This window comes from Sinocyclocheilus rhinocerous, unplaced genomic scaffold (assembly GCF_001515625.1).
Source record: "Sinocyclocheilus rhinocerous isolate Xijiao unplaced genomic scaffold, SAMN03320098_v1.1 scaffold18, whole genome shotgun sequence".
Classification (NCBI taxonomy): Eukaryota; Metazoa; Chordata; class Actinopteri; order Cypriniformes; family Cyprinidae; genus Sinocyclocheilus; species Sinocyclocheilus rhinocerous.
The window spans coordinates 459,157-482,498 of record NW_015635050.1 but is presented as its reverse complement, the minus strand read 5'-3'; the positions used below and the strand labels follow the sequence as shown (position 1 = coordinate 482,498).

General features: G+C 37.7%; 1 protein-coding gene across 8 annotated transcripts in view; it reads right to left on the bottom strand.

Moving 5' to 3' along the window:
• znf536 (zinc finger protein 536) overlaps positions 1-23,342 on the bottom strand; it is a 177,866-nt gene that overhangs the window by 11,799 nt on the left and 142,725 nt on the right. For 2 of the 8 annotated variants that reach the window (XM_016560718.1, XM_016560719.1), the window contains one exon: positions 4,835-5,655. The exons of the other annotated variants lie outside the window; for them this stretch is intronic. In XM_016560718.1, the coding sequence (XP_016416204.1) occupies positions 5,587-5,655 (69 nt within the window). In that variant the 3' untranslated portion in view covers positions 4,835-5,586. Of the gene's footprint in view, positions 1-4,834; positions 5,656-23,342 lie in introns of those variants that run through there. 8 annotated transcript variants of the gene reach the window in all.

Below are 23,342 nucleotides of genomic sequence, written 5' to 3'. Positions count from 1 at the left end.
TCTGTCAATTTTATGATAAAATACAAACAATAAACATATTTTTACGCTCTTTAATTTGTAGTGAGATAATTCGCTTCAGTTCTTGCTGCATATGAATCAATGATATTTTCCTCTTTAATATTTGCAGCACGAAATAAACATGAATATTTGAATGCATGTTGAGGAGGAGTAGGCCTATAGGTGAAATTTTCACATTAACTTCACGCAATATAACATGATTTTATTAATAATTTTAATTTTGACTTCATTCTTAAAATATTATGACGTTAATCTTATTTATTTAGATATTTTTCAACGTGGCACAAAAATGCTGCCGTATAGGCTACTGAATGCAAACACAATTTTGGCACAGCGGCCCAAAAAACGAACAAAAAAAGAAATAAAAAAAACAAACAAAAAAAAGTAAAAAATAGTGAGGGGATATTTGAATTATTTGTTAATAAACTAATGTTTTCTGAGTCAATGTTGAAAAAATGAATTTGACGAACCTGACTCGCAATCTCTTCATTGGACGTGCCTTTAGAGAGAAATGCATCTTTACAGATTACATAATGAAAGAGTTTTTGTTGATATTACATATCAGTATATCTTAAATAAATACTATTTTGATACCTTGGAATAGCGACGGAAAGATCACCATATTCATTCTTTCAATTGTAACTACAATACATGTAAAAAATACATGTCTTTTTTTCTCCCTTATCTCCATCTGGTCTAGTGTAGCTGATCCGTTTAAAAATTAGTCAGGCATTGACCTCAGACACCTCCCCTCAACAGGGTCTCGACGGCAGGTTAACACAAATATGGATCCCATCAGACTAAAGGAGATCGGGTTTCCCTCCACAGAGTCCCCTCTAACTCACAGGAAAAGGTTAAGAAAAACATGAAATATGGACCTATAATGGGAAAATGTTCTCTCGGTCTGCGGTGGAAGCAGTGCTTGTGTGTATATGTATGAGTGAGGATGGTTTTCATGTGTTTAGAGAGCAGGGTCTTATCTCTCTGAGGTATTGACTCAACAGGCCCCTGTGCCAAAGGGTGTCAGTTATCGCTTGTCATTGGCCTACGATGAGAGTGTGTGACGGGGCAAATCCATCTTTAAAAGAGAGCTAGGGAGAGGGAGAGTCCTTGAAAGACATGTCCTGTGTTTATATGTGTTTCTATAATACAGTTAATGACATCAGAGAAACAACAGACATATCTGCTTCTTGTATTTAAATCACATGACTGCTTGGAAAGTCAAAAAAAAAGGTGATTTCATCTCATTTATGCCACATACACTGAATTGAATGTTCACATGGACTATAGAAATTGTTGTCTTGACTGAAAAATTCAAAAAAGGCAGAGAGAAAATTGAAAAAGGGAGGATGAGCATCAACTGGCACACTAGTCTCCAGTTCTCACAGGTTTGGGGAATTAACACGGCTATAGCCCAAGGGTAGAAAGCCACAGTTAGCAGGAACACAGCCGGTAATGCGAGCTGTCATAATCCGCACTGCTCACAAGTCAGACACACACACACAGGCCTGTAGCCCTGCAGCTAACACCATGTACTACACTTAACATGGGAGTCGGTGTGGAGAGAAACAAGAGGATAGAAAAAAATGATCATTTCTGCTGTCTGTCGTACAAGTCTTCAGCTCACAATAGTATGTTGAAATGTTGCCCTGTGTGTGTCTGTGCAATTCTGTTTGAAAGAGTGTTGGGTTTATAATAGTGCTGTCAAATGATTAATCGCATCCAAAATAAAAGGTGTTGTTTACATAATATATGTGTGTGTACTGTGTATATTTATTATGTATATATAAATACACACACATTCATGTATATATTTAAGAAAAATATGTTACGTTTATATATTAAATATATTTATATGTGATATACATTATGCATATAAATATATACATGTAAACATTTTCAAAATATATGCTGTATGTGTGTGTATTTATATATACACAATAAATATACACAATACACACACACATATATTATGTAAACAAAAACTTTTATTTTGGATGTGATTAATCGCGATTAATCGTTTGACAGCACTAGTTTATCATTATCTAGTTGTACAATAGATTAATTTATGTATTTTATCACTGTGTCTGTCACGCGACTCTGTTGCCCTTTCGGGCTTGAACTGATGGTAAAACTACATTACACATGGGGCGTTACATTTCCGAGAGGCGGGGCATAGAGGACCTACAATAATGTACAGTATTTGAAAAATAATGTGTTTTTTGAACATTAAAGCATGTCAACATATTCTGTTACATGTCTTTAAAATAGCATCATATGACCCCTTTAATTTTCTGTCTTTTCAGTCAAGACTGTTTACTGTATGTGGTATAAATGAGCCTAAATGTATTTTTATTTTGTACTTATTTTTCTTTTTCTTTTTTTTTTCTTTTCTTTTTTTTACTTTCCAAGCAGTCATGCTTGTAAAAAACAAACATGAGCAACACACTTAGAATAAGGTTCAATTTGTCAACATTAATGCATCAGGTATCATGAACTCACAATACACACACACATATATTATGTAAACAAAAACTTTTATTTTGGATGTGATTAATCGCGATTAATCGTTTGACAGCACTAGTTTATCATTATTTAGTTGTACAATAGATTAATTTATGTATTTTATCTTTCCAGTAAAATGTCACTGACTTATATTACTGAATATATCTTCGGTGTGTATTTGTCTTGTTTGTGATTTTCCACTATTTTAAATGTAAACCTTATAAATGTGAGGGTAAATGTAATGTATTATGTCTGTAAAAGAAAATGCTCAGCAAGGCTCCATTTATTCGATCAAAAATACAGTAAAATTGTAAATTATATTATTTAAAAAAAAAAAATTTCAATTTTAAAATATCTTAAAATATAATTTATTTTGATGTCAAAGTTGACTTTTCAGCAACCATTACTCCAGTCTTCATTAATCATTCGAATATGCTGATTTTGTGCACAATAAACATTTATTATTATTATTATTATTATTATAAATGCTGAAAACGGCTGTGCTGCTTATATTTTAGTGGAAATGGTAACCCCCCCCCCTTTTTAGAAATATCAAAAGGACAACATCAACATGATAAAGACATATTTTGTAACATTATAAATGCATTTTCTGTCACATTTAATAAAGTTAATGTTTAATGGTCTTCGCTGAATGAAAATAGTAATTGCTTTAAAAAAAGTTTTAGTAGTGTATCAGAATCTATGTTTTTTTATTTAGCAAAGAATGGGGGAAAATGTAAAAATTTGTATAACTATATCTTTTTTTAGTATAGTGCTACATAAAAATCATACATGATACGGTAACATTTACTGCACCCTTTTCATTTTCACATTACAATTAAAATTGTAAATATCTGGTCAAATGGCACAAAAATGCTCAGTTTTTCACGCTGGTGTTTCATAGTTTGAATACATTTTATTTCTCATTATAAGTACAGTTCAGTAGTTACAAAACAAAGCATCTGCCATGAGGATACAGCAACCAAATGAAAATCATACAGTCCACAAGACAGCTCAGAGGTGTGGAATGCTCATATATTAGTCCTGAACGACTGAAAGAGAGATAGATGCTCAGTTATACTACACAGAGGAGGGAGCCAGAGGTGTGCTCATCTATAACCAGTGTATATAGGGATTGGTCAATACATATCCTATCACTGACCCTCCCTGTCATAATTCCTTTACCTTACATAACCTGTACTAGTTTACTGAAACTAGTTCACTAAACAGCTTCACTTTGAGACTTGTTTTTATTTTATTTTTTTTTAATTGTAGCATTTAAGAGAAGACATAACCTTGCATGGAAACTATAAAAACGATTTTTTTAAGAAATATTTTTTTTGGAAAGAGGACAACTAAAGAATATATCCGAAGAGAACAGACTCGAACGCATTGGAGTCTACACACAATGACTTACTGGGAAGTTCACTGAATTGATTCTCAAAGCAACAGAGATGACCATCATAAGATGAGATAGTTTGAACTACACAGACCAAATCAGTTCACAAAAGAATAGAGAGAATATCAGTTCACAACGTCAAGGGACGCACAAACACGCACGCACACACGCACCTTCATTTTCCATTAGCGATCTTCGTACTGTAAAGACTGGTTTTTCATTTACTATCACAGTGCAAAATACTTCAGGGGGGAAACCTCGGTTTGTATTTGCTTGCATGAGGCATGGGTATATATACTGTATGGATTTATACGCTTGCAGCAACAGAAGAAGATTGTCGATCTTTCTTTTTTTTTCCTTTTCTTTTAATGTTATTGGTATTTTACAAAGGTGAAAGGCAAAAATTACAGTACTAGAGAAGAAAACTCCAATCTAATACCTACACTCTAAAACAGCTAGCTTTGTAAATGCAACAACGCATGACTGTATCTATGGCTAGACAATACTTGTTTCTTGTTTGCATGGTTCTTTTCTCTTTTTTTTTCTTTTTCTTTAATAATTGAATACATCAAACCATTTCAGTAGTCAGTAACACTTTGCAACACTGATTGGTGGCAGTATATTACAAACACAATCTCATAACCAGAGTACTTGAAGTGAGCAAGACTGAGATCAAAGCATGTAGGGTTAGGGGCCGCGTTTCTGTTTGATTTCTGCAGGCCGCACGTTCGCAGTCTCCTTGGCTCGTGCCATCTCATCAGACACGCTCGGTGTAAACTAGTTGTTTTGTCACCTCGGCTGGTTTTTGTCTCGAATGCTACGGCGGAGTTCAGCTCTGAACGTCTCACAAACACATCGTGAAATCACGTCGCCAGTTCTCAAAGAAAAAGGCGAAGCTTCCCTTTTTTTTTCTTTTCAAACGCAGCGTTCTCGTTTCCTGAAAGTACTGGATTGTCGTTCTTCTGCTTTGACGTCCAGGCACTGACTGCTGAGAGTGTGCTGATTACAAAGGAGTTTTTTCACAAGAGTGTGCTTGGTCTCCAAACGTGTAGTGGGTTGGTCCAAACGTCCAGAGGAAAGGGAGCCTCAGACAGATAACACTGGTGAAGTTTCAGTGGGCAGTGAGAAACACCGGCAGAGAGAGAGAGAGAGAGAGAGAGAGAGAGAGAAGGAGAGAGGGAGGGAAGTCTGTTCAGTTTCTCACTCTCTCATTCTGAGACTGGCAACTGGCTGCCATCTTGGTTCAAGGAATGTGTTGCTCTGAGGGACAAGCACTTCAAAGTTTCCTCACTAGGTCAAAGTCAAAAAAGCTATTAAAAACACAGAAAGTATTTATCAGCTACACAAGGGAGGTTTCAAGACACATAAAACACAGGAAGCAAAAAATCTTTTTTTTTCCTTGTTTCCAGCTCACTAAACATCAACAAATCTTCTTTCCTTCATCCAGCGAGAACGCTCGTGCAGGAAACCATCTGAGCTGTCCATTTTATTAGTCTTTTTTTTTCTCTCTCTTGAAGTCTTTTACGTTAAATAATGCTTTTGATAAGATAATGTCCTTCATAGTCACAGTCCTCTTCCTCTTTTTCCGCCGCCTGCTCTTGGCCGCTCAGTCCAGTAGGGGGAGGTGATGTTAGTTTCTGATTAGTCCTGCATCTCTGTGTCAGTTAGGCTATGTTCAGGGGTAAGAGCAGGGTCAAACCGTCGGGACGCCTCTTCCTCCGCCCACAGATGAACTACAGTTAAGAGAACAAACGCAGATTAACACCACCGCCTGTGTCCTTCCTCTCTCTCTCTCTCTCTCTCTCTTTCACACAAATGCATACAACCATTATTAACAGAAAAAAGAAAGAGAGTTTGTTTTAAATTGGCATCTGGGATTTTGGTAACACTTCAAGGACATGAAATTCAAAGAACTCTCATGGTTATTAGCCTGTGATGATGACTAGGACCATCAGTAATAACTAAAACATGTTTTATAAAGAGTCCCAGTGATTTAAGGTCCACTTAAGTGTTAGCAAAATGTACATACTTTGATGCCCTTGAACAACAAAAGGTTTTTAAACAACAATAATTATTAAAATAAAAAAACACATTTTGCTTTTCATCACTTAATTATGATTTCAAAGCAGTTATAATAATAATAATAAAAAAAATATATGATTTAGGGTGCATTTGTAAAAAAAACAAAAAAATGAATGACCACTGTAATGCCTTTGTGTTTGTGTGTGTTTTTAAACGTCGACTATAAACCTCTCCATTCATATGTACCGTTAACCTCTAATGGCACTAAAGAAAACACATCTTGTGAATTATTAGATAAAACGTTAGACATGGGAGGAGGGTAATTTGAATACTTTCAGACTTCTTCCAGCTTTAATATAAAGATATAAATATATAAAGTCTTCTAATATAAAGACAATAACTCTCTGAACATTGCACTTGTGCAATTACTGCTGAAGTTTGAATCCGGTGAAAGTGCTTACTGCTTTTTTCCCCCTATTTATGTGCTATCGCCGTTTGAACTAAATAATATAAATGTTGTTTAATTCCCTCTACAACCCCTAAGAAAATTATTTGGCAATAAAATCTACAGAGTGCATTTCAGAGTCGTGTTCTTTTTTTAAAGTGCCTCTATGAAAATGACAAAATGAAATTAAACATGCATTTATTTGAGTGTGCTCTCGCAAGAAATGTTATGGAAATGAAACGAGGAGTCAGTTCCCCGCTAATAATGGAATAAAACATCGTCATTTAGATTTGCCAAAGAGCAATAACGCTGACGCCCACTCGCTTTGCATTATGCGCACATCTGAGGTGTGCACTTCTTTAACAGACACACTTTCCACTCAGATGTCAGGCGCTTCTGAAATTGCTGATAGAGATTAAGAAAAATAATTAACCACTTTTGCGTTCTCAGATACATTTTTTTTTTCTCACAAATGCCACTGCTCTACTATTTGAGAAATTGCAAGAGAACTACTTATAAATATAAGAAAATAAAATTATTTATTTATTTGTTTGTTTATGGTCATCTTAAAATTTATACTGACAGCAAGTGTGGCTAAAACATTTTCAGTTACTGATGCCATTACAGAAATACCGACCGATAATGAATTTATTTCACAAACAAAAAAGGGCCCAATAAAACGGGTTATCTGAAGATCTGACTGCTCCCTATAAAATAAAACAGCTTTTACTAGGCTACTTGTGTCTGGAGTCTTCATCTCATGTCTACACCATTGAAACTTATCATTTAAATTTTTTAAAATGTACTATTAATTTCTTTGTGCTTAAAAAAAATTAAGTGCATCTTTAAAATAAATACCAGACTTGCCAGGATAAGCAAAGCAAACCAATGGTTTCTTTCAACTGCTCAGACTGAAGAATGCATTGCACAGTTTGTCCAGGAGATGGCAGTATAAGCCCCCGAATTAGCAATCCACCCAAATCCATGTTGAAAATAAAATCGTGTTACTCAATGTCATTTTCCTTTAACCTGCTGATATTTCATGTTAATCCACGGATAAAGTGGCTGTTATTTATCAAATCTGAAGTGATTGGCAGTGTTTTTAAAGACTATACTGCGGTCACAGCTCTACAGCTGGCTGATGGCATTTTTTTGTGTCCGTGAGGAAATTAAGATAATCATAACCATAATGATAATAAATTACATTCTCGAGTTTTAAAAATGCCTGGTCTCCCAGGGGCCAGTGCTCTTCGTGACTTCCTCTTAAAGAAAGTTCTGGTAATGAGTTACAGATTCCGCCCCATATTTGATTTTCACTCTTCATTAACTAAGCCACCTGGAATGTTATTATTTAAGGACGCCATTTCTTTTCCCCAAACAACTGCCACTGCGATCTGGAGACTAGCACACCAACTTTATGATCCTCACAACTTTTTTCCTCCTCCTGTTCTGATCAATTTTGAAGTCTCCCTGTCCGCATGTGGAGTGATTGCTTAATTATTTCAACACCCTAGAAATCTTTATCATACTCTAGCCTGTCAAATTATGTTGTTATCGGTCTGTTTTCTCACAGGTTGAATCATGAGCCTTTGTTTGTCCAGGCATTTGTTTTCCTTGCCTTCAGGTTCAATTATTTTTGCATGATCAATATTATTACTTCATGACCTTAGAAGTTACTCAGTTTAAAACGGTTGTGAAAATGACACGCCGTCCACCATTGAATCAGAAGCAAGAAAATGTGGCGCCCTCTACTGCTGAAGTCTGATAATACACGCTCACTCTAAGACAAGAGAGGGCCCTGGAAAGTAATACAAGACATATGGTAAGAGGACACATAGCTCCAGGATCCATCTTATGTTAATACATGTGTCATGCTTAACAGAACGGCTAAATGAAAAGGCAGACAGAACAATAGCACAGCACAAGGCTGGAAGCAAGCTCAGTTAACAAGGGCCAGCACACTTGGGGAAAAGAGTCAAAGTCCTGACATTTCCTAACTGCTTATTATTATTCCCGGACCACTGAGTTAAGGCGAAGAGCACTCCCATCTAAAACACTGGGCCGCTTTATACCCTAACCTCCCTCAGGTATTCTATTTTTACCATGAAATCTACTTAGTGTATATTTGTGTTTCAAAGGCCCGCTCGTTTTAGGTTTCCTGAGAACAGGGGTCATTTAATTGGAGGAAAATGCGAGGATATGAATTTCTGAACTATTGAATACATGTTTAAGCAATCAGATAAGGCAGAACATGCCTTATGGAAAGGAGTAGGGGACATTTATTTTGCACATGGCCTCTTGACTGATACTTTTACCACATTATGTAGCTACTAAGTGCTTAGCCCATTTGCAATATCCTCTGTTTAAAAGAAAACTTGAGTTCAGCTGTTTTTGGTAGCCTGAAAGTCTCAGTTTTTCGATATGAATGAAGTCTAGATGTAAGTGATGTGGTTCGCCATCATCTCCTGCTGAACACAAACACAACACACACTGCACATTCTGCCACGGAGGGTGGCTTTGTTCTCTCCCAGGCATCCGGTGCTGCTGGAAAAGAGTTGTTTTTGGCAAAGGTAGACCTCATTGTACAGCCCAGTATTTATAAATATGTAAATACGAGTCAGCGTGCGAATACACACACATATAAGCGGGCCGAACGCAAGGAAGTGCACCCAAATCATATTTTTAGAAGGTTTTAATGAATACAGGATGTTTATGAATACCATTTGTAGTGATTCACAAAGACTAGAAGAATCCTCGCACACCACCCCCTCCTCTCCCCTCAAAGCGTAAAAGAAACCCAATGTTTCTGGAGGAAACGGCAGAATTGAACGTTTGGTGCTTGTGTGGGTTTAGATAAGTATACGGAGGAGCACAAAGAAGCAGGCGACCTCGTGCATGTGGCACACTTGAAAAAGTCCTCTGCTTTTTTCATGCTAAAATGCACCGCGAGGAAAGGACGACTGTGAAGGTAAAACAAACAGCGTGTTTGTTACTCCACCAGATGTCTAGGAAGTGAGTAAACCTGCCTCAGATGATAGAGAACGACACCAAAACTGTTTGTCTTGCACGTATTAACCAGAATGAGAGAAACATCCACACGCAAACCAGACTCCGACTCCGTCAAGAAAAGGAAACGAGGTAGAAGCTCTCAATTCTGGAGAAAACGGAGGGTTGGGATGTGCATGTGGATGTGTCTTGCTCTCTGACTCAGTCTATTTCTGGGGCAGAGATTCTCACACTGATACTACCTCCACTGAGCAATTTAAAGCCAAACACTGATGTTGCAATCTGTCTTCTGTGCCTGATAGCGCTTTTCTCCCTCTCTAACCCAAATTACTTTCTTTTCATATCTAATTATATTTGCTAATGATCTTATAAGGGGATAATGGAATGTGCTTGATCTATTACCTTTTTTTGCAATACATAAATACAATACAAATGGCTATGCAGCACTTTTCCATCATCCATTTCAAGCAAAGCGAAGAGAGGATATTTAAACAATATCTAAAATTGTACCACTACCGTCCGCAGTACAAATCTCTTCGCTCGTTCAAAGCTACTAAAGGGGATTCAGAGGAGCAATTTGTCCGTCTACACTGTGGTCTTTTCATGCCTGCTCACTTGTGTGCTCATTCACTAACAGGTTGTGAGGGGGCAACCGTCGGGCCACGACCTCTGCCCCGGCACGTGAGGCATATTGAGTGCGGACAAACGCGGCTAAATTAAAAAAAGACACGTTTTAGGAACAGATACGAGCGCTTTAACCAGCATCCGAGCAGATTTGAATGTTTTCCCACAGGCCCGGCGATGGCCACGGCATGACAGCCGCACTAAACCCCCTGCATTAATGGAAGGAAATGGCATTCGATCTCCATTTGATCTCCTAATCATTTCTGCTGAAATGATAATTAGCGTCCTCACAATCCTCTGACTGTGAGAGAACAGTGTAAAATAAAACAGCGCTCTTGTAGCAGAAATTACACTTCACTCAACAACCGCTAGTATTCAATAACAAATACGTTCTTCTTGTACGTATAGTTACGCAGCCCTCCGAAACGCGAACACACTCGGGCCTCGTCCGCTGGCGACTGCTGTCTGTGATTCTTTTCAACTGACATAATCCTGATTGATTCGTTCAGCAAATAAAAACTCAGTCCACTTGTGCCCTTTACTGCTGGAACATAATACGGCTCTTTATTCTGCAACAATGTAACATAATGGCGTCGGAATGTGAGGAGGAAAAAAACGTTAGGGCTGCGTCTTAAATGACTGTGACACTCTGTGGTTCAAGCTCAAGCTGTGGTCTAATGTAAAAGAGAGAAAGGAGGAAGAATGAGCGAGAGGTGAAGGGAGGGCGAGAGAGAAAAGAGAAAAATCATTAAGCGCAGATTACCAGAGTGCCCCACTAACAAGGTCGAGGCAGGGCTGCTGGTAAAAGTTGTCATTGTCTGTTTCTCTTAAATGTGTGCGCCTCACATTTCCCTCTGATGAGATTTGGGTTACGTTGTTTTAAATTCTTTGCTTCATGCCCCCCCCCCCGTGCATTTTTTAAAAAGAATCTTTTGTTTGACAAGAGGAAGACATGAGGTCATTTTTTGTTCATCAGGACGATTGGAGAATGAATCATGCTTTTTATTTTGCAGGGCTTGCTTAAATAGGCCAAACACACACACACACACACACTCGCTGCATAAGGTTTGTGTGCCATTTCAATTGAATTGAAAATGTAAAATATTTAGAAACTTAGAAATTTACATTTAAATTCCTGAATTTTAATTGAGGTAGCAAACTTGGCTGCAGAATGCAACTGCAGTGTGATTATGAAAGTAACGAATTTAAATTAAACCAAATTCAAAGAAATTCATATGATTGTAATGTTTAATTGAAAAAGCAAAGTTCAAGACAAATCTTGAAAATGTTTTGAAAAAGTTTTTCAGACATAGATAGATAGACAGACAGATAGAATTTATTAAAGATTATATAAACAGTATAATTTAATGCAATTATTAAATATTTCATTAAAACAAATTTAATAAATATAACTTTCGACTAGGGTGGAAGAATACTTCATTTCTCAGAATGCCTTATTCGTGTTCATATTTTTTGAATTACAATTCAGTAAATTCAGTTTATTAAATTTCCTGTGGGGCATGGCCATGTCAATTAAAAGCGACACTCATGAATTTGAAGGCAGCCAATTGTTCAGTTCTGAATTTCGCACGACCCAGACATACACATGAATGCAAAGTTTTGCTTTTGTCGCAACCGCTTCCTACATGGCATACACAAAAACAATGAGTAGCAGGAAACAAACAGAACATTTTATGTGCTGTAAGAAAATGAAAAAAAAAATAATAAGCTCATCACAAAGGAGACCAACAGACGCAGCCTCATTCAAAAACATTCAGTGTCTGAGATGTTCCTATAGGATCGTGTTCAGCAGGCCTCTCCCTCTCTCTCTGTCTCGCGTATGTGTTGTATTAATTGTGAGTCCTAATCTAGAAGAGTCGGGGGTCCCTGGAGCTAGCGGCGCTATTATTCGCGCAAGCATCGCGCACCGCACCGCTCTCGCTTACTAATTTTGTGCGACGTCGCACCGCTCAGCCGAGGGAAAGCACCACCGAACGCTGCGTCTGAGTCAGTCAGACAGCTCCAGACGAGGTCCCTTTAGTGCCACGCTGTCAGTCACTTTATATGTTGTGAAATAGAGAGAATGAAAAGAGAAAGGGAGAGAACGAGCGAGAGAGAGAATGTAGAAACAGAACAAGTCCTTTTATCCTGCTCGGCGGGACCTGTCAGTGCCACCTTCTCTCTGGTTTCCCAGCAGTCCCAACACAGCAGCTATCAGAGGGAACCTGACATCCACACACCGCGTTTTCCAGGGGGGGAAGGAAATCATGAGAGCGGTCCCACACAAGCGAGCAGCTACTACATACACTCCTCAGATCAAGCAACAGTCTCTCGTAAGAGAAGAGAAGAGAGAGAGATTTGGATGTTTTAAGTGAGAACGTAGGCTGACAGGCTTTTGCTGCTTCTGACATGTGATAGAAACTAGGTTTGCGTCTCCCTGTGTTCATTTGGAGTTTGGACGGAGATGAGAGAGCGAGAGTGTGTCGCAGCTTAAGCGCTGATAGTTCTGTCTTAACAGCTCTTTATTGTCGCACACATGTCGCAGTTTTGACTCCAGGCACCTCCGGAGTCACTTCTACTTTTCTCCACATTTGCAGGCCTTTTTTGTTTGTTTTTAGAGGAAGGAAATGGCTCCTAATCCATACGTGACGCACACATCCATGCATGCGCGGCACATTTCATGGATTGCAGTGCGGGAAAATCACCAGCACCTGGCTGAGTGTTTTTTTTTTTTAAATATGATTTTGCCTGCTTCCCCATCGGTCTCTGATGATTCAACAGTTCCTGCTCTAACATCTGCTACTTACTCTTACTGGGTCTCAATTAAGACAGCAGTATTTATGAATCTGCTCTTATTTACATTTCTATTTTTCTGCATATGTGCGCAAGCGGCGGCCAAAACAGCCCCTCTGCCCCACACAGCACGCAGATGTTTCTTCAGCGAGGCCAAGAGGTGAGCGCTCGGTTTGAGAAGAGCAAAGCAAGAGTGCAAGCTAAACAGAGGGAGATTTAGGACCGCAAGATTTGCAGCTTTACTGTCACACAGATGAGAGCTCCTACTCTCAGGTGATTGTAAAATATGGGAGTTTGATTGAGGGATTGTGGAATTGGTGAAAGCCATTTCCCCTGTTAAAGAGAGGTGGTTGGTGTTGGAAAAGCCCACCTTTGTGTGCATGTGTGTGAGAGAGGAGTGTGTAAGAATTTGTGAGCTGAGGGATTGCTTTAATTAACTACAGTCCTTTTTTTAGTTTTTAAGTGTTTGTGTTTGCTTTCAAGTCAAGGTGTTTTTAATTAAACCATCATGTTCTTCCTATTTGGCAATGTCCTTCAAAAAGCAAGACTTTTTTTTTTCTTTTTTCCCCCCCCGACATACATTACATGTCCTACAGTATGGAGAGGCCCAAACAAAACATACATACGTATATACACATACACCCAATACCTTTTAAAAGTTTAGGGTCAGTAAGATTTTTTTATGTTTTTGAAAGCAGTCTCTTATGCTCAAGGTTTCAGTGTCACGTGATCCTTCAGAAATCATTCTAATATGCTGATTTGTGCTCAAGTAACATTTCTACAGTAATCTATGTGCTCGTTGAATAATTAAGCATTAAAGGTCACATATTTTACACATTTCTGGAGTTTTATTTTAGGTCAATAAAGTATTGTCTTTTGTTGTTATGGGCGCGTGTACATATTTCTTGCCATATGTCTATGTTTCTTGCATCTCACGATTATGTCGTGTATGAAATAATGTCTTGTGTGCATGTGTGTAAAACAACAAACTGACGATTTATATATAATCATTTGTAATTGTTTATACATTGTTGTGATTAATTGTGGCTGGAACAATAATGTAGCTGTAAAAATAGTTGCCTGCTGAAATTGAAATGTATATACATCTTCATCATGACTAGATAGACACGGTGAGTTTGTCTTTACTATACACGTTAGATGTGATCACCTCATAGTAACGATCCTGTCAGATCGTCCATCCTTTGAGTGAGAGTGTAACATTACAGGTCGGCCGATCTGGATTCGTGGTTAAAGTTAACCTTTTCGACATGTTTCCGTGTTGTCATGCCATGCCATTGCTCAGCAATGGCATGGCATGGCATGGCGCGATGTTGTCTGGGGGTTTGGCAAAAGGAGAGTGGGACGGTGGGCAGTGCTCGGGGTGGTGACTGAAGGCGGTGAATGTGTAGTTCTGACGTCAACTTTTTACGTAATCACAACGGTTCGTGAAAAATCACAGCTACTGTTTGCAGGCTGTGTGAATTTTACTGTGGACTGACTGTTTTGAAACTTATATGGTAGTTAAATAGCCCCTAGACCTCAGTTATCGTAAAAAAAGCCAGGAAATTTCAGTTTTGACAATATGGGACCTTTAATGAGTTGGACATTCATTCTCCACTCTACTTTCAAAGCTTTCCACTACATGTTGGAACATGGAAACAGGTATTTGCTCCCATTCAGACCTAGTGACGTCAGGTGCAATTGCTTGCAGTCGCCGTTCCAATTCATCCCAACAGCGTTCAATGGGATTCATGCTTTGTGCAGGCAAATCAAGTTCTTTCACACCAGACTTTTCCTCAAAGGGAATCTGTTTGTCAGAGGAGATTGCATGGCTGTATCCTGGATTTTGTGCACCTGCTAGTAATGAGTGTAGCTGAAACAACCAAACATGTTCATTTAAAGCGGGTGTCCACATACTTTTGCCCAGTACTGCATAAGTCTTCTACATAAAATGTATGGATTTATATGGTTAGTCACAACTATGGAGAATGATCTTGTAGGAATACTAACTATAAATGGCTGTAATGCAAGTGATTAACTAATTAAACATCATTAATTCATTTTTCTAACATCTGTTGATTCTTAGTGTGGCCATGCCTTGGACTCTGAACTCTGCTTTTGTTGTGTTTAGAGTATATACTTGAATAAAGAGCCAGATTTATGTTAAAGAAATTCATACATACCTCACAAAGGCTAACAGTGAGAAGTGTCAGTGTGTTGGTTTCAACAGACCACTCATGTCTTTAATAAACAGTAATGTGTTTCCGTCACACACAAGTGCCAAATCATGCCAACCTAATGATGCCATTAGAAGAAACAAACACGAATGACATCAGAATGATATAAAAAGCCTGGTATTATTCCATCTAATAGATATATAATCATGGGAATTCAATGCGAAAATACACCTGAGATCATTAAACACAGAACACGAGTGTATCGAGATCCAGGGTTATATGCGCACCAGAAACGAAGCCTTTGTTTACCTTTTATTTATTTACTAGCACAAGTAAAGCGCTGTTGAATATGAAATGTCAAACTATTTATGTGCAGTGTAAGCACTTAAGGCAAGGCTTTTTGGTTTTTGACACAACCTGTAAACAACAGAAGATCTAACGTTCTCTGTAAAGACCAAACATGAGTTGGCAGATATGAAAGCATTTATCCATGGAAACAAGAATATTACTATTTATGCAGACAATAGCGGAGGGAACAAAAAAAAAACAGTACTTTCGCTTCTCGAAATCCACTTCACACTCTTAAAGACCTCTTCTGTTTAGATATGGCAATTTTATCAATTACAAATGCTTTTTAGTCTATTTCAACCTAAATAGCTGCTTCCATGGAACAGTAAGTCTCTCAAATGTGTTATTAATAATTCATCTGAGAATGCTGTTTATGAAGTTCGGGAGGCACGTCTAATAAGCATGGACAGCATCTAATACGCCATGTGCTGGACAAAGCGCTTTTGAGAATCATTACTTTGTGTGCTTGTCTAATTGAGACTTCATAAAGTACCTAGTAGGCCTCGACTCGCTGCAGATTGCTCCCTGCCTTCGCTTGAACGATACGCCACGCATTTTCTCAAGAGCCACATAATTTTTGAGTGCACATAAATGCAGCACGTGAAAACAGTAATGGCAAATACGTAAATAATAATAATACTAATAAAACTGTATCAAGTAAAATAAGCCAAAACGGCGAGCGAATAAAGGTCCTTTCTGTTTAACATTTCAGTACAATTGCAACAATTATCTGCTTTTCCTCACTTTTCTCTGCTCTCATTGTTTCTGGCAGGCAGATCCATAACATTCTTTTTGTTCCACTTTGGTCTCCTCCTTTTTCCCAAGCCTGAGAAACTTCAGACATGAGAACCCTTAGCCGCCTCTAATATAAAACCAGTGAAATTTACCTAGGATTATAAGTCATTGACAAATAACCTTGCTGATAGATGCGAACTAGATTTTGTTCAAAGCACTCTGACAGCCTCAAAAGAGATTAGTGGAGTTCTTATCAGGTCAGGGGTGTCACGGGGGAAATGTGTTTAAAGTCACATTGATTTATTGAAAGATTTTCCAATAAGAAGACTTCTCTGGACTTTCAGACATGTGTGTGTGTGTGAGAGAGAGAGACTCTAACGCAGTCATTGTGAACTCTGCTGGACTACAAAGGGGGGAAAAAAAAACGTTAAAAACAATTGTAAGACCAACACACAGACCCCAGATAAACACAAGAGGTCTTTGATGGCCGGGTAAAACTACACTGCATTTCCTTTCCTTTTCCCATCATCTACTGCGTGCTATTCTTCCAGACAAAATAGCAATAGATGACCGATATACACATGGGCGTTCACACGCACCCACAAATACACACACATACACACTGACAAGCAAGCATAATAAGATCCTTTGTTCCTGCAGGCATTCATTTGACACTATTACCTTCTTAAGAGTAATTATGAATCTTTCCCGAAAGCTGGATTGTGGGAACCATTGGGTTTGGCCCCGGATCCACCCACCAGCAGCGAATGGATGAGAGAGAAAACTCAGAGTATCACTCTGCACCCCTGTCAGGGAAATGTTATTACCCCTGTATCTCTCTCCCAGATCCCGTCTTCTTCCCCCCTCCCAAACAACCCTCTCTCTCTCTCTCTCTCGTTCTCTCACACTCCCGCTGCTTCGTTTGATCTCTGAGGTCCACTGGAACCCTGGAAAGCTATTCCAGCATTTGCGGTCCGTCAGAGTCCTGTGGAGAACCTTCTGGATGTGTTGGTGTGTCCAGGCTGTAACCCTTCCTGCTGACATGGCTCTCCACCACACAATCTGTCAGAGACTTCAGGTTAACAGCACACCACAAGCTCGAAGAGTGGATAGTTGCTTCCTCAAATGCACCAAAAACGACAGTCTTGCAATTCTGTACCACAATTTATGTGTCTGCATTGTATGGTGCCTTTTAAAAGACTCGCGATCTGTTAGTACTTGTGTAGTAATGTTCTGTTTTTCTTTTTTCTCCCTTGATTTTGCATCTACTCTACCAATATATGAAATATCATGGGATAGTGTGACACTCCACAATATGTCCATATTTATACTCCATTAAATGACATAAAAGCAGCGTTATAAACAGGTCACTGCCAGATTATGATACTTAACCTGGGCTTCAGATAACACACAGAGCAAGGAACCTGAGAAGTCTTGAGAACTCTGAGACAAGTGTTTGTTTGTGTCTTTATCGAGTCCGAAATCAAAGCCTCGCCCAATTATGTGTCGACCCATGGTATAAACTCACTCTTTACTGTACATCATCACCTGATCTATAGTCACAGTCAGGACCCACTGTCTCTGCTCTAATAGCTATTCTCAAAGGTACTATAGCGGTCGACAACAGGAGCCGGATAATATTTTTATGTTATCAGTAACACTCCCACGTTTGTTTTCGCAGCCACTCAATGGCCAGAGCTTGGGGATGACAGGAAATGGCAGCGTTTGTTCTGATTTCGACCCCCCTCCCCTTCTACAATACAAGACCAAAGAACGTGGGAGGACCCACAATGCACAATGATCTCTTGTTCAGATTGAAATGCTTTGTGCATTCATCTATAACTGCCCAACATGCAAAGATAACCAGCCAGTCTGATGATCAATAAATAAATAGCAGACAGCATAAAAAAAAGAAAGATAGAAAGGGGAAAATAATGACACAAAGGCAGACAGAGAGATGGAGGGTTATTTGACTTCTATTTGTCTTGTTTTAATAGTGGAAAAGAGAGAGGAACAAGAGGGAAATGCTAAAGGCATTTTCTATGAATATGGTACACTTTAGTTTCCCCTTTTATACTATAGACACAAATTCAATGAGAAAAGCTCATTTTAAATATATTAAAAATGCCTGCATTCTCCCATTTAAATTGTGATTTTGGCTAAACCGTCCCCTTTCCAGTTAATATTATATAACCGCTTCATAATTTTAATATGCTATTCAAGCATACAGTATCAGTGTCATGAAAGTCAGTGTAAAAAAAGTACTTTAAATATTAGCTGATTTTAATTAATAAAAACACATTTCGAGTGATTTCTTTACTATTACAAAAAATGCTAAATTCTCTAAAATTGTGAAACGCAAGAAGAAACATTTGCACTAGTAATTTGTACTATTTTTATGTGATAGAATGTTAAATAATAAAAATTGGTAAATATTGGTAAATAATCAATATTTTCAAATCCTATATTTATTTTTGTTTGTTCGTCCATCCATTCATTCATACACTATTTTTGCTACATTATTATTATTTATTTGTTTATTTATTTTTTAATAATATAACATTCATTATAAATGTATTTGTCTGTTAACCAAGTCATTAAAAAACAAAGATAATCACATAAATATTTTTATGTAATTTTGGGGGGAAATATAAGTTCTTCATTAACCACAAATAAACATTTGGTACGATTTTTCATAATTTTGTATTTCTATTACATTTTGATGTTTACTTCATGTTAATTGTAAAAAAAAATAAAAAATACAAAATCATACAAATCAAATTGTAACTGTTTATACTAGTCCAAATTTTAGTAACATGGTTTTAAAACAAATTAATAAAAGAAAATAATAATCATAATAGCAATACTTCATATAAAATGAATAAAAAAATAATCAAAGACCTCGTATAATATTTAGAAATTAAGGTTAGAGAAAAATGAAGGTTAAGCAAATTAGCTAAATAAATAAATCAAACAAACAAATAACAACACATTTTTAGGGTAGATTTTGTGCATTATTCATGAAAGTGCCTAAACAAGAACATAAATTCTAATGCTACATGCACTATAGATTACATTAGTACTGAATTAATTCTCACACTACTGTAAAATGCAAACAAATTTAAGAACTAAATAACTAAAGAAACTAAATAATATCCATCATATATGTCACAATGAATATTTAATAATTTCATGCTTTTGTATAATTGTGATACAGTAAATCAACAATCTTGAGCTCACTCTATGCTACGCTATTCCTTTATTTCAGTCAATAAATGCATTGGTAGCTGACATAGGGTCTATGATCAGATGCTGGGCATCATTCTCTCATGTTAGCTTTGTAGCAGAGATCTTAAGAGCAAACGCAAGAGCATAAGGAGTGAATGTTAGGGCTTATAATGTGGAGTGATGGAAAGAAAGGTTCACGGTGGGGTTATCACAGCCAGGCAGCACTGGGAGCTACGTGGCTGTTTGTGGGTCTCCATGCACACACACACACACACACACACACACAAGAGCGCCGCAGAGATGACACTTGCGTATAGCTGTGTATCACAGAGCAAACAGCAGCTCTTTGCCTCAAAGTCTGCCAGCCTAGAGAGCGGATCAAACGCAGTGTTTGGGTGAAACCATATCGACAGAGTGTCAAGCACAACAGGGGCTGTGAGGAGGGGCACTCTCTGTCTTTCTTTCTTTTTGCTTTCTCTCTCTCTCCCAGCCTCTATTTTTCCACAAAGAGCCATTGCTATGTGTGTCAGTCACATTGTGCGATGTGTGTCAATATCTAATTGCTCTGATGGCTGAAGATGGACGGACAGAATGGAGGAGTGAGATGGCAATCAAGTAAGTCGGACAGAAGAAAAGGAGCCGTTTTATTGCAATTCCATTACGGCTCTTTCAGCATTGCGACATGGATGAAGGAAAACTATTACTCAACCTGCACACGCTATGAAAAATGAAACTAGTTCTGATATACAAAACTGCTTTGTTCTTGATGAAGATAAACAGTCTGGGTATGTTTGTATTCGTTCTATAAAGTCCATAGCAAAACCATACCAAAATAACACGTCAAAAATAATCAAGAGGGGGGAAAAAAATCTTGTAAAAGCCATTTTAAACAGTGTGTCAGTACTGGACAAATGACTCTGTGGTAACACCCACCACCCTGACTCCATACACAGGAAGACAAATATTGAACAGGACTCCACACGCATCAAACAACACTGTGGGGCAGGGCAGAGTAGGCCTGGGTCTCGTCTGTAATCACAAATGTCCAAATCCTCTAACAAGGTCCAGAGCTCTGTCCCCCACATCAAACTACGTCTCTGCACACTGGGTTTCCATTACGTTACTCTCTGTGGTGATCAATTAATGCTGTCGGGTGTATATCATTTTTAAAGTGATAAAACGTACAGTACATCTATGTGAAATATTAGGATAAAACAACTAATTAAAACAATATCACATGTATCCGAGAGTTTATCTTGTTGTCCACACTGTCCTCTGCACATCCCTCACTTTAGTTTCAGTCAGTTATATTGAGTGACCTGTAGGGGGAGCTGCTCTTTTATGACTTGGGGGGTGTATTTGTGTAAGACAATAAAAACATTAATTTGCCCTGAAATCATTCCTGACGTAAATGTAAAATGGTGCCCATTGGAACCCAGTAATGAAGCATGCGGCATCTCTGCAGCTTCTAATTTGACTAGTTAAATGACTCCATTACGTGTTTAACAGACAGAGGCAAATCATTTCTGGTCAGTTGAGGCTCACTTAGCCGCGTCACAGGGCTTGGGGAGAAATCGGAAGATAACTGGTCCTGCTTCTTTTCTTTTTTGCACTCTATACTATTGCAGGCCAAAAGTAAGAGGCTGAAAGAAAAGCCCATGATATGACCTGCACATGTTTCCTCTCATTCTCTCTTATATCTGTCCATCTCTCTCTCTCTCCCCTTCTGTGATGCATCCCTCTGTTAATTAGGTGTCCGGTGTGCATGATCAAAGTCTGTATAGTGAAATACATAAATAGATGCTCATCAGGGAGTGTTTTCAGCACAGATTGTACATACTGTAGAATCATGCTTCTGTCCTCTAGCTAGACTGGGTTAAAAGTTTGACTGGTTAAGACATTACTTTTTAATGCTTTGTGGAAGCAATAATTAAATAAATTAGACAGACAGACAGACAGACAAGATAGATAGATAGATAGATAGATAGATAGATAGATAAAGATCAGCACTTTACACAGAATCAGTACAATATTTTATATTCAATAAATGGGCATTTAAAGTAGATGCGTAACGATTAGAAAAAAAAAAAGTTAATCCTTTTTAGAAAAATGTTAAGCGTAAGGACTAAGCCTCAAACCAAGTCTTATATTAGCTTTTATTTATTTATTTTGAGGTTTACATTTAGAAAGAAAGAAAGAAAGAAAGAAACTATTTTCTAAATTAAAATTAAATCTATTAAATTTAAATTCCTGATTTGTGGTTTACAGTTTTCTAGCAAAAAATATTAAATAAACATAAAATAAAATTACATTACAATGTAAATCAACAACAAAATCACACAACATAGTTAACAGAGTTGAATATTTAACTAAAAATAAAACTAAGGTTATGAGACAAAATATAGGTTTGCAGTTATTGATAAAACTTATAACTGCCAATAAATCAAAGAAAAATATCCTTTTGATCTTTTTTTCTAACAATGACCTGGGTAAGAGGACAAAACCAAACATAATGAGGGAAAGTTGGTAATTAAAGTTATTTAATAATTTAAAAAAAATTATTCTACCACAATAGTTTAAATATCATTTTAACAATGTCAGTTTTATGATTTTAATTATTTTATAAAGTAGAGAAACCTCCCAAGGCAAACATAAACTGGGCAAAAACTGACATTTGATGTTTTTAAAGCTAAATAGTTTACTTTTCATTTTAGGTTAGGAAAATAGTCAATATATCAGTTTAAGTTTAATGGTTTATCTAACATGTCTAATAGTTCTCATAGGACAAAAGAAAATGGAATTTGCATCTCTATTTTTTTTCCATGGGACACTAAAGACCTCCATATTTATAGAAAGTGCCACACACAGAGATTGACACATGCTTTCACATATTTATCCATAGATTGTGAAGCCAGTGTTGAGATAGAGAGTGTGAGAATGATCAAACCAACAGGGAACGACACCAATTACTGATAGCAAGTGGCCATTCCACAAACAGGCTCATCAGTCTAAAAACACACACTCACAAACACATGTGGGTAAAGACAGGCACTCTTAAGGGATATAGGGCTGATTAGAGCAGGTGCGTATGTGTGAGTCAGACGGGTCTCTCACCTCTGGCTTTAAATGGAGTGATTAGGAATGGAAAAAAGAGTTAGTGTGGATGGGCTGATTCCTAGTACACTCTCTCTGCCCTCTGGCGTGCTGCACGGAAGGACAGGAACTGAACCCCTCCGCACGTGCAGGAAGCAGGAACAGAGAGTCAATCACAGACTGGCATCGCTCGTAAGGATCACAGCACATGCCGAAGGATTTCATCATATAATCTGCGAGATTTAAAGTTTCTCTTTGCCGTTATTAAATGAGTCACATTTTAAATTAATTAATTATATTGTTTATCTCATGGAAACACAATGGGCTTCTTTCAATGAAGCACTCAACAGGAAAAAGAAAGTTCACCCAAAAATGAAAATGATGTCTGCTGTATAACTTACTTTCTTCTGAAGAAAATATTTTTAAGACTGTCTCAGTGGTCTTTGTCCATACAGTGAAAGTCAGTGGCCAGTGTTGTATTAAACCCCATCTGGAAAAAAACTGCTGAAACATTCTTAAAATATCTTCTTTAGTGTTCCACAGAATAAAGACACTCCTACAGTTTGGGAACAACAAAAAATATAACTTTTTTGCTGTGAAAGCGCCTTCACAGTTGCAAAAAATATAACTTTTTTTTTTTTTTTTTTTTAAACGCATCGCCCCAGCTGTTCCTATGCAGGTCAGTGTGAGTATGCAGGGTCCAGAGTCTCCCAATCTAATGGGATAGGTAATTATAAAGTCTGATCTCACAGACAAGGGATTTAAGAACTAAGTATACTATGTGACACATGTCTGGGGTTATTAATAGTCATAACTGAATGGACAGATGGACAGGCCCAAGATAATGCCATCAGATGCCATAATAATCTGCGCTGCAGGCTTCTTAAAGTACAAGCAAACCACAACAACCACAAAAAGAACTCGGTAAATGTCTCTGTACAGTAATGTC